At 34.5% G+C, this 14,679-nt stretch overlaps 1 protein-coding gene across 2 annotated transcripts; it reads left to right on the top strand.

The window, feature by feature from the left end:
* The first annotated feature begins 176 nt into the window (after window positions 1-176).
* Ufd4 (ubiquitin fusion-degradation 4-like) lies at window positions 177-13,106 on the top strand. Of its 2 annotated transcripts, none has more exons than XM_040713190.2 (11): window positions 177-685; window positions 1,740-2,158; window positions 2,916-3,925; window positions 5,512-5,783; window positions 5,876-6,207; window positions 6,264-7,389; window positions 7,449-7,996; window positions 8,122-8,356; window positions 8,426-8,575; window positions 8,731-12,690; window positions 12,745-13,106. In XM_040713190.2, the coding sequence occupies exons 2-11, from the start codon at window positions 1,859-1,861 to the stop codon at window positions 12,924-12,926; spliced, it is 8,115 nt and encodes a 2,704-aa protein (XP_040569124.1). In that variant the 5' UTR covers window positions 177-685; window positions 1,740-1,858; the 3' UTR covers window positions 12,927-13,106. The 2 variants fall into 2 exon arrangements, with proteins under 2 accessions (XP_040569124.1, XP_071744903.1); XM_071888802.1 differs by having other exon boundaries at window positions 193-685; window positions 1,603-2,158.
* The last annotated feature ends 1,573 nt before the right edge of the window (window positions 13,107-14,679 follow it).

Genomic DNA, 14,679 nt, shown 5'->3' with positions numbered 1-14,679 from the left:
AAAGTTATCAGTTACTAGGGTCTAGACTCTGGGATATGATATTTAATTGATATGATTTGTCTTAGTTATTATGTCCCTTAGTGTAATAAAACAATTGTATTCGTACTGAGTCGACATAGGTATATTTTTAAGACAATTGCAAATTGTTATGTCCACGTTTTTGCAGAGTATATTTTATACGTCATTATTATTAGTATCAGGAAACAATCAATACAATTGCGGGATAGGCCTTGAGATTTCACCTTGGAAATGAATTTATTCATTAATAAAGGATGAAAGTAAATCAGATTGAGTAGGAATATAGAAAAGTGAGTGTTTGTTGTTGACTCGAGAAAAGAGGAAGAGATTTGGGTCATAGATGGTGGTGGAAGATTTGGATTTATCATTTTTCTATCAAGGTAAATAGAAAAGAGAAATGGAAAAGAATGATTACATAGCACGGAGTTAACTAGCTAACACAAAAAAATACTAAGTATTTTTTGTCAGCTGTTGATGGGTCTGCTGCTTTTCTCCTAATCAGTTTTAGTTTCACGTTGATTGGTTGAACTTGTACTAATTTATTTTAACCTGTGAAGAATACCCAACAACGATTGAATAATAGTTCCCTAGTTGGGAAGAATTGGCTTACTACCAACTGATTTTGCATCTTTTCTTTTGGGAGAGAAGGTTGCGTGCTACAATAAAGGTAACGACGTGCTAGGAGACTGTGTATAGAGATAGATACAAAGTCGAGTCATAATGAAACATAAAGACGTTTCACATTAGTCAGGGAACAATGAAATGAATATTAAACGAATCTTCTTCTGGCGTGCTCTTATTTTGACTGAAGTGCATAATAATTTCCTCATATAAATCAAATAAATGTAGTAAATTGTAACTTTAACAGCTTCTATCTTACACATTTTTGATTATAATTAAATTAATTTTTTTAGAAAATTTAACCATTATACAATTATCATTTCCATGACATAAATTATGTATGATATATTTACAATTATTCCATTCTATAGTGAAATACACATATTGCACACTTTAAGACAAAAGATAGCATGGAGCTAATTTACACTTCAATACAACTTTTGAAGAAAAAAAGAAAGAAGTTGAAGCATTTTTTGAAAAAATTTTCCATTCATTATTTGAATGAAGTTGACTCTTTGCTTCTGTAACCAATTTTTTAGCATAGATATTGAAGAATTATGTTGTAATTTGATTGAAAAAAATTTCTTAGGAGTTGATAATTATCGCATAATGATTTGTGAAACCATGTTGGTTACATAAAAAATGGATTTGCTCTCGCCCATTTCCAGAAATTGGCTTGGATACAGAGTACATTGTAGATAATAATATGTGTTTTAATATAAAATAAGGTAGAATTACAATATATAATACATATTCCATGTCATAAAAATGATGATTGTTTCATGGGTACAGTTTCAATAAAAAAGAATTTAACTATAATTAAAAATGGGTAAGATATGAGCTGTTAAAGTTTCCATTAACTGCATTTACTTGGTAAATGTGAGAAAATTATTTAGCACTCCCGTCAAACATAAAAAAAGAGCGCGTTCCCTACTTTATGTATTACTCTTCTTCTCTCTCTAGCTCTCAGCTCTACAAATATAGAAAGGGAAAAGAAAGAAATAAAGGAAAGAAAGAGAGAGAGAGAGACAGAAGAAGAAATAAAGATTGATAGAGAGTGTGGGAAGGAGGACTTATTTAAAATAATTTCATATGATTAGGATTGAAGGAGTGAATGAGTGTACTATTATTAATTTTTGATCCGACATTGATGATATAAGAAGTGGACTGTGATTGTGGATTGCTTAGGAGACAAAGGGATTGATTCAATCGAATCGTAATGTCTGAAGTGGATCCGGAAACCCTTTTGGAATGGCTCCAAAGTGGGGAAGGGGAAGAGCGAGACATGCAGTTGATTGCCTTGGAGCAGCTCTGTATGCTTCTTCTCATGTCTGACAATGTGGACCGCTGCTTCGAGAGTTGTCCTCCAAGAACTTTTTTGCCTGCTCTTTGTCGCATCTTTTTGGACGAAGAGGCTCCGGATCAAGTGCTGGAGGTCACTGCACGGGCCATTACTTATTATTTAGACGTTTCCATTGAATGTACGCGTCGTATTGTCGCTGTGGAGGGATCCATCAAAGTAATTGTCTGAGCCAGTGTTTTTCATGTCACGTCAGTCGCATAACCAATGCATACGCAATAAAAGGACTGGAACCTTACTTACTCTCCCTCAGAAATCTATCCCTCTCTTGCCCAGTTTTATTAGATATCTTTCATCATTTCAAATATCTAGACAAGTAGACGATAGATGCGCTAACCCGCCTTTTTCTTTCACAATTTTCTTTCCATATTGTAGACAAATCAATTAACTATTACAGGGGAAATAATAACATACTTTTATCGTCCCTAATTGATCAAAAAAATTAAATACTAATGATAAACAATGATATTATAATTCAATTAAAGTAATGGTTACTAAGAATCCCTAATAATGGTTAGATTTGTACTTTTTTTTGATCGATTAGGAACAAGAAAAGTAGCATAAAAACATCTTCATTTCATTGTACTAGTTAATTTTTATCTACAATATGGAAATACGACTGTATAATAAGGCAAAAACATATTTTTAATATATGTTAGGGTCAGATATATCATAAATTTAGGGAATAGAGTGCTATACTTTTATTGACAGTAAGGTGTAAGTCTCATTTTGACATCCAATAGTCCACTATTTTCCTTAATATTAAGGAAAAAAGGTTTCATTTATTGTTATGCAACTTGGTTGTTTATGCCCCTAAAATGTCTGACATCAACAACATTGCTAACGTCTCACAAGAACACTCAATTGTTTCTTGAATGACGTCACTCACAAAATATTAACCCTTTTTTCTGTTTAGGCTATGTGCAATCGTTTATCCGTCGTTGAAATGTCTTCTCGGACCTCTAAAGACTTGACGGAACAATGTATAAAAGTTTTAGAACTAATTTGTACCCGTGAAGCGGGTTCTGTATTTGAGGCTGGTGGTTTAACCAAGGTCTTATCTCTTATTCTCTATAATGGATGCTCCATTCATAAGGATACTCTTCATTCAGCTATGACTGTTGTTTCTAGGCTTTGTACAAAAGTAGAAACCCATGACCCATCTCTTCCTACTTGTGTTGAATGTTTAAGTGAATTGTTACTGCATGAGGATTCTCATGTGGCGGATGTGGCATTGAAATGCTTTGCATCTCTTGCTGATCGATTTATTCGAAGGAATGTGGATCCAGCTCCACTTGCTGAACATGGTTTGACCTATGAATTATTGAAGCGTCTATCTGTGGCTGGTTCTTCTGCTTCATCCTCTGTATCCAGTGGCAATACTTTAAACAAATCTAACACTACGGCAGGAAACAACTCTACCTCAGAGTCTCACAGTAAATCCTCAGCGTCTATTTCAACAACAATTAGTCTGTTGTCGACTCTGTGCCGTGGATCATCTAGTATTACACATAGTCTTCTTAGAACAAAATTACCTGAAGCATTAGAAAGTGCTCTTCGTGGGAATGAGAGATGTGTATTAGACACAATGAGACTCATAGACCTTTTGATAGTCCTTCTTTTTGATGGAAGAGACTCATTGCCAAAATCGAGTGCTCTCTCAAGCGCCACTGGATCCCTGAGTGGGCGATTATCTTCCCTTCGTCGCATGGATAGTTCCAGTGAAAAAACTCATAAACAACTCATTGAATGTATAAGAATCAAGGATACGGATGCATTTATTGAAGCAGTAGATAATGGTCATGTTGAAGTTAATTTCATGGATGATGTGGGACAGAGTCTTTTAAATTGGGCTTCAGCTTTTGGTACACAAGAAATGGTCATATTTCTTTGTCTCAAAGGTGCAGACGTTAACAGGGGTCAAAGGTAATTAATCTTCATTATTTCATTGCATTTTGAATCCCAACCTAATATAATAATATACAATATGGATCATTCCACCTGAAATTTTCACAAGGAAAAGGATTTGACGCATTTCTTCATTTATGTAGTATTTATTTATACCTACTTTTATTTATGAAATATTACGTAATTACTTAAAATAGAAGTATTATATCTTACTATAAAAGGGTATGTTCGATAAAACCTTCTTTTTACTATATTAATGAATTGATTATTTTTATAAATAACAACATTGCTTTTAATACCATGACTTTACCACTACACTCTATTTTTAAAGACTTATAAATTTTTTATTTTTAAATTGTTTTTAAAAAAAATCATAAGACGACCGACCAATTTTAAAATATTCAAGGTCAAAAACTAAGGTCATGCTGTATTTTTTTTTTATAACAAAAATTTAAATAATTCCTTGAATAAGTTTTTTTTGGCTATTTGATAGTTTTTCAATTATGTACTTTCCTATCATTGCTTGGGTTTACGATAAGTTAAATATCAAAAATTTATCAATTGCAAATGTTTTTATTTTCAATATTTCATTGCTGAATAGGACTATTATTAATAATACCAAATTTGAGGCAAACCCGTTTTTTCTTGGAATGACCCATAAATGTACATCAATAAATTGGCGTTGCAAGCCTTAATTTTTTTATCACTAAATATGTTGTACAAGTTGTCACTTGTATAAGCAAATTTTACAAGTTACAACTAAAAAATGAGACGAATAATTTTAAATGAAAGATTTACAATACTTGAGATGAGGACATGCAACTATTGGATGTTCAATGGATGATCCGATATATTAATGGTGTCATTTTTGACTAGTATAATAAAAATTACTAAAATATGGTGGCACATTATTAAGCTCAAAATGCCTACATATATATTAGCCATAAATACATAATAACCATGTAATTTTAATAGATCAAAATGGAAATTTATATATGGTAATTAGAACGACCATTATTGTAATTGAATATTGAATTTTAATACGAATACATTGCGACTTGTACAATTTGCTTATACAACTTACAACTTACATTGCAATGTACATACATCATAGCTTGTACACAACAGATGTATATAAAATAAATATATTTATATAAGTAACTATATAACGGCGCTAATAACTTTTGGGGCTACCCCCCAAATGATGAAAGCTAGCAACCCATCGGTAATATATTCTAAATTCATGTTAGGGTCATATACATATTTCTTCTTACGTAGTATTAATTTAATGCACTCCTCTTTCTGTACATGCTTTTTTTGATGGATTAAGATCTTTAGTGCATTTTTTATGCAATGTGCAAACGTAATATAAAGGAAATCGCAATGACTTAATTCTCCCCCCTTAATATTGGTATGAAGATATTTTAGAATAATTTCAATTGTTGTATTTTTTTAAATAGAATACAGATTTTATGTACTGTAAGTGATAATATAAAAATAGTCGTTATTTTCTGTCTTTGATATAGATAATATGTGCTCTACACTTTACATCATATCCGTAGCTTATTATCTTATGACTATCCATTTTATTTTTGTTTGATTAGATCGTCATCGTTGCATTATGCAGCATGTTTTGGCCGACCTCAAATTGCAAAAGTTTTACTTCAATTTGGAGCAAATCCAGATTTGAGGGATGAAGATGGAAAAACTCCTTTAGATAAGGCAAGGGAACGAAATGACGAAGGTCATCGTGAGGTGGCAACTATTCTACAAAGTCCAGCAGATTGGATTAAACCACCTGATAAGATGAATCCTTCCAATTCTACTGAAAGTTCTAGTGAAACAAAAAAAGAAGTTGTAGAAAACGAATCCAGAGGTATTTGATTAATTATCAATTTGTACATAGATATAAGTACCTAAAAATATTCTTAAAATAATTTTTTTTTTTTTTTTCTGCACTAAAAAAAGGTGATCCAGAAATGATTCCTCATTATGTCAAATCATTGCTACCGATGTTTTGTCAAACATATCAGTCTGTCATGATTCATTCCGTGAAAAAATCGAGTATTGGGCTCATAAAGAAACTCATTCATTACCTTCAACCTATTCTTATGAAAGAAATCTGTTCAGAGTGTCCTCAAATAGTTGCTCAAGTTGTTGAAGTTCTAACAGCTGTATTAGACAATGAAGAGGATGACGATGGTCATTACTCTTGTCTTCAAATTATTCAAGATCTAATGATAAAGGATAAAGAAGGACATTTTCTGGAACAATTTGCCAAATTGGGCCTTTACGCTAAGGTACGAATTTGTTTAATATGATGAATTATTGTTTTTGATCTTATTTTCTCTTGAAGGTACATGCATTGACTGAAGGAATTGAAGAGGAATCTCCTTCAAATTCCATCCACGATATTGTTGTATCTTCAATCGAACCTGTAATAAGTACTACAGTTGAAGATACTTCTTCCTCAGATGCCAAAGATATAATTCATGGTAAAGGCTATGTTTGGAAAGATTGGTCTGTGGCTCGTGGTCGTGATTGCGTTTATATTTGGAGTGATGCTGCTGCTCTTGAGCTTTCAAATGGCTCAAATGGTTGGTTTAGGTTTATTTTGGATGGCAAACTTACTACCATGTATTCCAGTGGTAGTCCCGAAGGTGGGCCAGATGCTTCTGAAAATAGAGGAGAATTTTTAGAAAAGTTGCAGAGGGCTAAGGCGTCTGTTAAAGTGAATACTCCTCTGAAATTGTTCTCTAAGCCTTCTGAGGATGTAACTATTGAAATAGGAAATTGGTGTTTGACGAGTAAAAAAGAAGGAGAGCTTAACATTATTAATTCTGAGGGTATGCAACAGGCAACCATCCTAAGGGAGGATTATCCTGGATTTTTATTTGAGTCTAATAGAGGAACTAAACACACATTTACGGCAGAAACGCTCTTAGGTCCTGAATTTTCTTCATGCTGGACTGGTAAAAAAACAAAAAGATTACGCAGTAAAGTTGAGGCCATTAAACAGAAGGTTAGGAATCTCGCTTTAGACATTTACGAAGAATATTTTAAGGTGGCTCAGTCAAAACCAAGAGGAATCGTCATTCGTTTATCTAATTTAGTGACTCATATTGATAATGCTCGACTTGGGCAAATGAGACATAGCAAAGGTTGGAAAGAAGTTTTAAAGACTGCTTTACTTGAATTAGCAGATGTCTTGAAGGATGAAACCAAAGTATCTGCGTTTGAACTTCATTCATCTGGGTTGATTCAATCTCTTTTGAAACTTTTCGCTACGTCAATGAACGATCCCACTAAAAAATCTACCAAACTACAAAGACAAAGAGTCGAAGTTTTTAAGGATTGCTTTCAGAAATTGGATAATGAGGAAGCAAACTCCTTTAGAGCTCTTGTTAAAAAGTTAATTTCCGTCCTTGAGTCGATTGAAAAACTTCAAGTTTACCTTTATGATAATACGACATCTGGATACGGTAAATGAAACTTGATAAACATCCTTTCAGTTTTATAGCTAATACAAATCCTTTTTTAGGACTTCAAATTTTAAACCGGCGTTTGCGTTTTAAATTGGAAAGAGCCAACGGAGAAAATGGTTTAATTGATCGTTCTGGATGTACATTTAAAATGGAACCTTTGGCCACAGTGCGTCAGCTAGAGCGATTTCTCTTGAAGATGGTGTCTAAACAGTGGTATGACCATGACAGAGCAACATTTAATTTTATTAAGAAGATTACAGAAGCGGATGAGGAAGGGAACAAGATTTCTCTTGAATATGACCATGACTTTGACGAAAATGGTTTAATGTACTGGATTGGAACAAACGGTAAAACTGCTTTTGAATGGATCAATCCAGCTCATTTTGGTCTGGTTGTTGTTACTTCGTCTGAAGGCAGGCATTTACCTTATGGAAAATTGGAAGACATTCTTAGTCGAGATTCTTCTGCTATAAATTGTCATACAAATGATGATAGAAAATCTTGGTTCGCTATTGACCTAGGAATTTGGATTATTCCAACTGCATATACTATCAGACATGCACGAGGATATGGATGTTCAGCCTTAAGAAACTGGTCCTTTCAGGTATTTCATGATTGATCCTTTTTATCTACATAAAGATTAATTCGCTCTAGATTTTGAGAAAACATGATTTATATTGTCATATAATACAATTGATTACATGTCTTTTAATATTTGCTGTTATGTAGGTATCTAAAGATGGTATCAATTGGACTACATTGATTGAGCATGAAAATGACGAGCGATTAAACGATCCTGGAAGCACTGCCACTTGGCAGATACCCGAACAACAAAATGAACAACAAGGATGGAGACATGTACGCCTTCAACAGGGAGGTAAAAATGCTTCAGGCCTGACACATTACTTAAGTCTTTCTGGGTTTGAGTTATATGGATCCGTTTTAGGAGTTTGTGAAGAATTAGGTAAGGAACATCAATCAAGTGCTTTGCTTTTTTATTATGTGCATGAATTTTTACTTTCTTTTAATTTAGGGAAAGCTGCTAAAGAAGCAGAAGCTCATTTGAAAAAACAACGCAGGCTCTTGAGAGCACAAATGATGAAACAAATGACTGTTGGAGCAAAAGTTGTCAGAGGTTTAGACTGGAAATGGAAAGATCAGGATGGAAGTCCCCCAGGAGAAGGTAATAAAAATCACTTTTTTTTATTTGAATGCCTTCTTCTTATTAAGAAATTAGTTTCTTTGATTTGTGTAAAGCATTATATTCAATGTCTAAATGAATCCTTCTATATTGATAAAAAATATTGTATGATTCTGACTTTTTCTATTCAATGCTAGGCTTACTGGTGAGTGAGTTACACAATGGATGGATTGATGTCAAATGGGACAATGGAAGTTCAAACTCTTATCGCATGGGGGCGGAAGGGAAATTTGATTTAAAGTTGGCCCCTACAAGCAATAATGCAGTCCTAACCAACATCACAACTACGGGTTCTTCAGTGACTCCAGGAGTGGAAACGACTGCTACTTCTAAGGATAAGCAATCAACTTTGCCTCAAACTACGTCTGCCAATTCTACTAATAGTGGAAGTACAAAGACGTCCATAATTTTTAGTAAGAGCCGTAAAGCTTCGTCGACTCCAAGTCTTTCTGAAAATGCGGAGGTTGCAAACAAGCCACTAGTAGAATCATATGAACAAACCGTGTCTGCTGAAAATCTTACCACTAAACAAACTTCGGAACAAGAATCACAAGATAATACTGCTAAGCAAGCTGCTGAGGCCATTGCAAATTCTGTACTATCAGAAGCTATTTTAAGTACTACGTCAACAATGGCTCTGGTACATAATAATCCAACTACAACAATTTCCCGATTCTCAAGAACACAGCAGGAAGGAGGAGGTAGTCTGAATGACAATGATGTAGTTCTTCCTCCTCTAATGGAGGTTGTCGATAATTATAAGCAATTAGGAGAAAATGAAGAGTTTGAAGAGTTATTGAGTAAGCACCTAAAGGCCACAACGAGCTCGGATACGAATGTAACTGATCCAGATATTGATATGGAGCTACTTTTGGCAAGATTAAAAAATACCCTTCAGAAGGTTGTAGCTCTACCAATGAAAGTGGAAGGCTTACCTGAGGATGCTAAATCCTTTAAATTAGCGAATGAACTCATAAGTAAGATTGAAACAATGCACTTTGGAGTAGAAAATAGCTCAAAAAACTCTCCACCCCCAATCCGTAAATTGTTGAGTGGAGTGGAGTCTTGTGACTCCACAACACAAAGCTATAATAATAACAATAACAATCAGAGTAATAACAATAAAAAACAATTTAACGCCAACTCCTACAAGTTACTGGATTACTCTGAAGATCTCCATACACTACCATCGATCTTTCCAACGTCTTCATCATCTAATAGTGGGGGTGGTGTGGTTGTTGGTGGGGGTGATGTGAATAATAGTCTTTCTGAGCCATCATCAACTGGGCTCTCTTCAGAATGTACAACACCATTGCCTACTACAAAAGAAGAGGCTCCCCCGTCTTCCGACGAGAATAAAACCTCTGGAAGCAATAACAACAACAATAATAACAGTAATAATAATATGTCGGTGAGCGAACCTAATTTGTCAGTATCTGAAGCATCCGCTGCAAGCCTGCTCGAAACATTTACAGCAATTGCTCGTAGAAGACTGGGTGTAGCAGGGGGAGAATCAACAGCCTCATCTGTTGCTTCTACTAATAGCGTGAATAATTCCAGAAATCAAGCTGGTGGTCCTCAAAATACTAATCAAAGCACTGGTATCTTTGGCGGAGGATCTAACTCATCCACCGCCGCTACCACGACCACCGGTACTACAAAATCAGTCTCAAGTCTAGTGCGCTTAGCATTATCATCTAATTTTTCCTCCTCAGTCTTAAATGCCGCTCAAAGTTATCCTGCTTTATTCGTACCTACATCCTCGGCCTCATCAACAACCTCCAACGGAGGAATCCATGTTGTTCAAGGGGGAGGAGTAGGAGGAAATGAGACGGACCAAGTCTCCCTAGAAGAAATTTTGGAATCCTGTCGTGCAACATCATTTTTAGCGGAACTTGAAGATGAAGAGCTTCCGGACGATGACGATGATAATGATGACATTAATGAGGATAATGATGATGACGATTATGATGATAACTATGATGAAGATGTGTTTGAAAGTGGAAATTCTTCAACTCGTTCTTCCCATCGGAATGCCTCTCTAGGTGGACGACGTAAAGTATGGGATGAAGAACATGTCATTAAAAGAAAATTTTCAGCTTTAATTCCTGCTTTTGATCCAAGACCTGGACGTACAAATGTCAATCAAACCTCCGACTTAGAAATCAATCCTCCAGAAAAAGAACTTAAAAATGGGTTTGATATCTCATCATCCATCCAGCAACTTCAATTCACGCCAGCTTCAACATCATCAACAACACCAAAAATTCATTGTACTCTTCGTGGACCAAATATTCCAGGAATACCTGATGTTGAAATCGATTTGTCAAATCCTGATTGGAGTATCTTTCATGCTATACAGTATGTTATCCAGAAATCTACTATTGGTAATAAAAGTGAAAAACTTAGAAGAGTTTGGGAACCTACATATACTATTGCATATAGGGAAAGTGGGGGTCAGCCCGAAGATTCAATTTCTTCTCAACAACGAAGAGATTCCACTCTTCCGCAAATTCCATTACTTAGTAAATCTCATTGCTCCATGGATGAAGTTTTGCAATTACTTAGACAGCTTTATTTAATTAATGAGTCAATATCTGAGCTCTTTTATTCACAAAAAATGACCAACAAACTAGTCCAACAAATTCAAGATCCTTTAGTTCTCTCTTCTAATGCATTACCTGAATGGTGTCATGAATTAACATCCTCGTGTCCAATGTTATTTCCCTTTGAAACGAGGTTACTTTATTTCTATTGTACCGCTTTTGGAGCTTCTAGGAGTATCGTTTGGCTTCAAAATCAGAGAGATCAAACTTATGAACGTTCTCGAGGGTCAGGAGTTGGATCAGGATCTAGACGTGAGGATATTCATGAGTTTAGAGTTGGGCGCATTAAACATGAAAGAGTCAAAGTTCCACGAGGTGATCAAATCCTTGATTGGGCTATTCAAGTCATGAAAACGCATGCCGAAAGGAAAGCCATTTTGGAAGTGGAGTTCCTTGATGAAGAGGGTACTGGCCTGGGCCCTACTCTAGAATTCTTTGCACTAGTCGCTGGTGAACTTCAAAGGAAGGACTTGTGTCTATGGCTTTGCGATGATATAGTAAATATAAAGCATAATGAAGATGACTCTGTTGACAAGCCTCCAGGATATTATGTCACTCGAACGAACGGATTGTTCCCGGCACCTTTGCCACAAAATTCGGAGATGTGTGAAAGGGTTTCTAAACTTTTTTGGTTCGTTGGAATTTTTCTAGCCAAGACTCTCCAGGACAATCGTTTGGTGGACTTGCCCCTATCTTATCCTTTTTTGAAATTATTATGCCAAGGAGAAATTAGTACTATTGTGAAAGAGAAGTCTGCTATTGTTCAGGACGAAGAACTAATGAATTCTTCAATTATATCTGAGGAATCTGATTTTGATGCTGCTTCTTCTGAAGCTGGTGGACTGTCATCTAAAGATGGTTCATCTGGTTGGTTTTCTTCAGTCCTCAATGTTGATGATTTGGTACTTGTTGACTCTGTACGCGGTCGTTTTCTTCTTGAGCTTCAAGATCTTATCAGTAGAAAACAAGTCATAATACACTCTATTCATTTATCAGATGAAGAAAAAGAAACTCAAATACGCAGTCTAACTATCAAAGGTGATGCCAAAATTGAAGATTTGGGCATTACTTTTTCTTATTCTCCCTCGTCCAGTGTATATGGTTTTAAAGAACATAACTTATGCCTCAAAACAAGCGGAGAAAAAGAATTAACTATAGATAATGTCGAAGAATATTATGAAAAAGTATTGGACTTTTCCTTGAACGAAGGAATTCGTAGTCAAATGGAGGCCTTGCGGTCAGGTTTTAATTTAGTGTTCCCTATGGATAAGCTAGGCTCATTCTCTCCGTCTGAAGTAAGAACAATGTTGTGTGGAGATCAATGTCCTGTATTTACAGCCCAGGACATCATTCGCTACACTGAGCCTAAGCTCGGATACACAAGAGAAACCCCTGCTTTCCTTAAGTTTGTCAATGTTTTGGTCAATTTTACTGCTAGTGAACGTAAAGCCTTCTTACAGTTTACGACTGGGTGTTCGAGTCTTCCACCAGGTACTCATTAAATATATTCATAACTTTACTTTCATTAACATTTTTTTTTTCAAGGTGGTCTTGCAAATTTATCTCCTCGTTTAACCATTGTAAGGAAGATCGGAGCCGGTGACGGATCATATCCCTCAGTCAATACTTGCGTCCATTATCTTAAACTTCCTGATTATTCCTCAGAGGAAGTGATGAAAGAAAGGCTCTTAGCTGCTACCCGAGAAAAGGGATTCCACCTCAATTAAGCTATTGTAATAGTTAAAAATGTCTATTTTTCTTTCTGTTCTTTTACTCATTTAAAACCTTTAAAAAAATTATACATACATTAATTTTCATATCGTAAGAAGTATATATATATAATAATATAATATCACGTATAGAAGTTACTATTATTAAATAAAAGTCATTAGTTTTTTTTGTATAAACCCTTTTTCTCTCTTAGAAATTTATTTTTACGTACATAAAAATTATTATGATCATCTTGATCATATGATTTATTCAGAGATAATTGGGGTATATGCTAGATTAGACTGGTTTTTAAATTAGTTTGTGTTCTTGTCGAAATGTTGGATATAGCATTTCTTGTCATTACACGAGTAGCAAATATATTATTCATGACAACCAGACATAAAACAAAATATGAAGGGAATATAGGGCTTAACAGCATTACTTCTGATTTTCTTGGTGGATTCTCCAACATAAATAATACAATCTGGCTGTTATAGGGCAATGCACTATACTAATTGAGTGCTTATAAATGTTGCAACTTGTACACAACATATATTTAAAGAGCAAAAAATATACACATTATACGCGCGGTACAGTATTTATGTTTTTCATTTTATATACGAAAAATATACTCGTAGAGGAAAACCATTTAATAACTTTTGAAAGACGATTTAATCATCTAAAATAATTATTCCTTATAAAATACTCTATTTTCAGTTGTATTGACTATTTTTAAAGTAATTATTATATTTTCCACCATAAAATTACAGAATTTAGAACTAAGCAACCTCTCAACATTAATCAAAACTTTATCTTTTGTCATTTTTATCGAAAGGAACTATTTTGGGCAAAAAAATAAATAACAACTAGTCTAATGTACATTGATTTAAAGGAATGGTTCAGTTGTGTATTTTTTTTTCAATACAAAAGTGAGCCATTTGAAGCTTGATCTCAGTAACCTCGTCACATAGAAGGAAGAGCTCCTTTTCTAATCTATTGATATCTCTTTTTCGTAGGGCAATATCCTTCTCTTGGTTTAACAATAATCTCTTATGCTTATCAACATCTTCCTTTATCTCCTCTAGCTCGTAGCTAGATCTTTCAAAAATATTTGCTTGTGTCTTTACAGCTGACCGAACTGAGGAAAGCTTTTCATTTAATCCCTCAATTTCGTCAAAAATAGAATTAATCATTTTTAGTATATCCGACTCCTCGAGGGATTCCTTGATTCCCATTTCTTCACTGGCTTGCATATCTGTAAATAAGAAATACTCATTGGTTATAATATGTACTCAATAGGGAATTTGATATTCTTTACTCATGTCGGATCTGGTTTATAAATTTAATTGGAACCTTGAATCTACGAGTTAAACTATAGATAAAGATAAATCAATATCATATAGTTATATCTTGAAACAGGGCTACCAAATAAAAGTTTAAAAAATACAACTACATAAAATATATATTTATATCCCGGCCCATGATGTGGTCTTTATTATAGTGCGTTTTCATGTAACGTCAGCATTGTTGATGTTGGCCATTTTTGGGTCCTAAACAACCAAGTGTTTTAACAATGAAAACCCTTTTTATTAACATTTAGAAAAATAGTCAACTATTGGATGTCAAAATGGGAACAACAAATAACAGGACCTTCCTAAAGGACTCTAGGCAAAAAGCGGTCTAGGAAAATACTAACAATTCATTCTAAAAACTAGGAAGACTATGTTCCTAACGTAGTTGCCCTTATTCCTCTCTTTTCACTAGGGGGCA

The sequence above is a fragment of the Lepeophtheirus salmonis genome, chromosome 5, assembly GCF_016086655.4.
Source record: "Lepeophtheirus salmonis chromosome 5, UVic_Lsal_1.4, whole genome shotgun sequence".
In the NCBI taxonomy this organism is placed as follows: domain Eukaryota; kingdom Metazoa; phylum Arthropoda; class Copepoda; order Siphonostomatoida; family Caligidae; genus Lepeophtheirus; species Lepeophtheirus salmonis.
Note: the sequence above shows the minus strand (reverse complement) of the source record. Positions and strands in the feature narration are given on the sequence as shown.

Coding starts and splice junctions, on each gene's coding strand:
- Ufd4 (XM_040713190.2), top strand. CDS start 1,859: ATGTCTGAAGTGGATCCGGAAACCCTTTTGGAATGGCTCCAAAGTGGG. Junction 7,390..7,448: donor TAATACGACATCTGGATACG/GTAAATGAAACT, acceptor ATCCTTTTTTAG/GACTTCAAATTTTAAACCGG. Junction 8,357..8,425: donor AGGAGTTTGTGAAGAATTAG/GTAAGGAACATC, acceptor CTTTTAATTTAG/GGAAAGCTGCTAAAGAAGCA.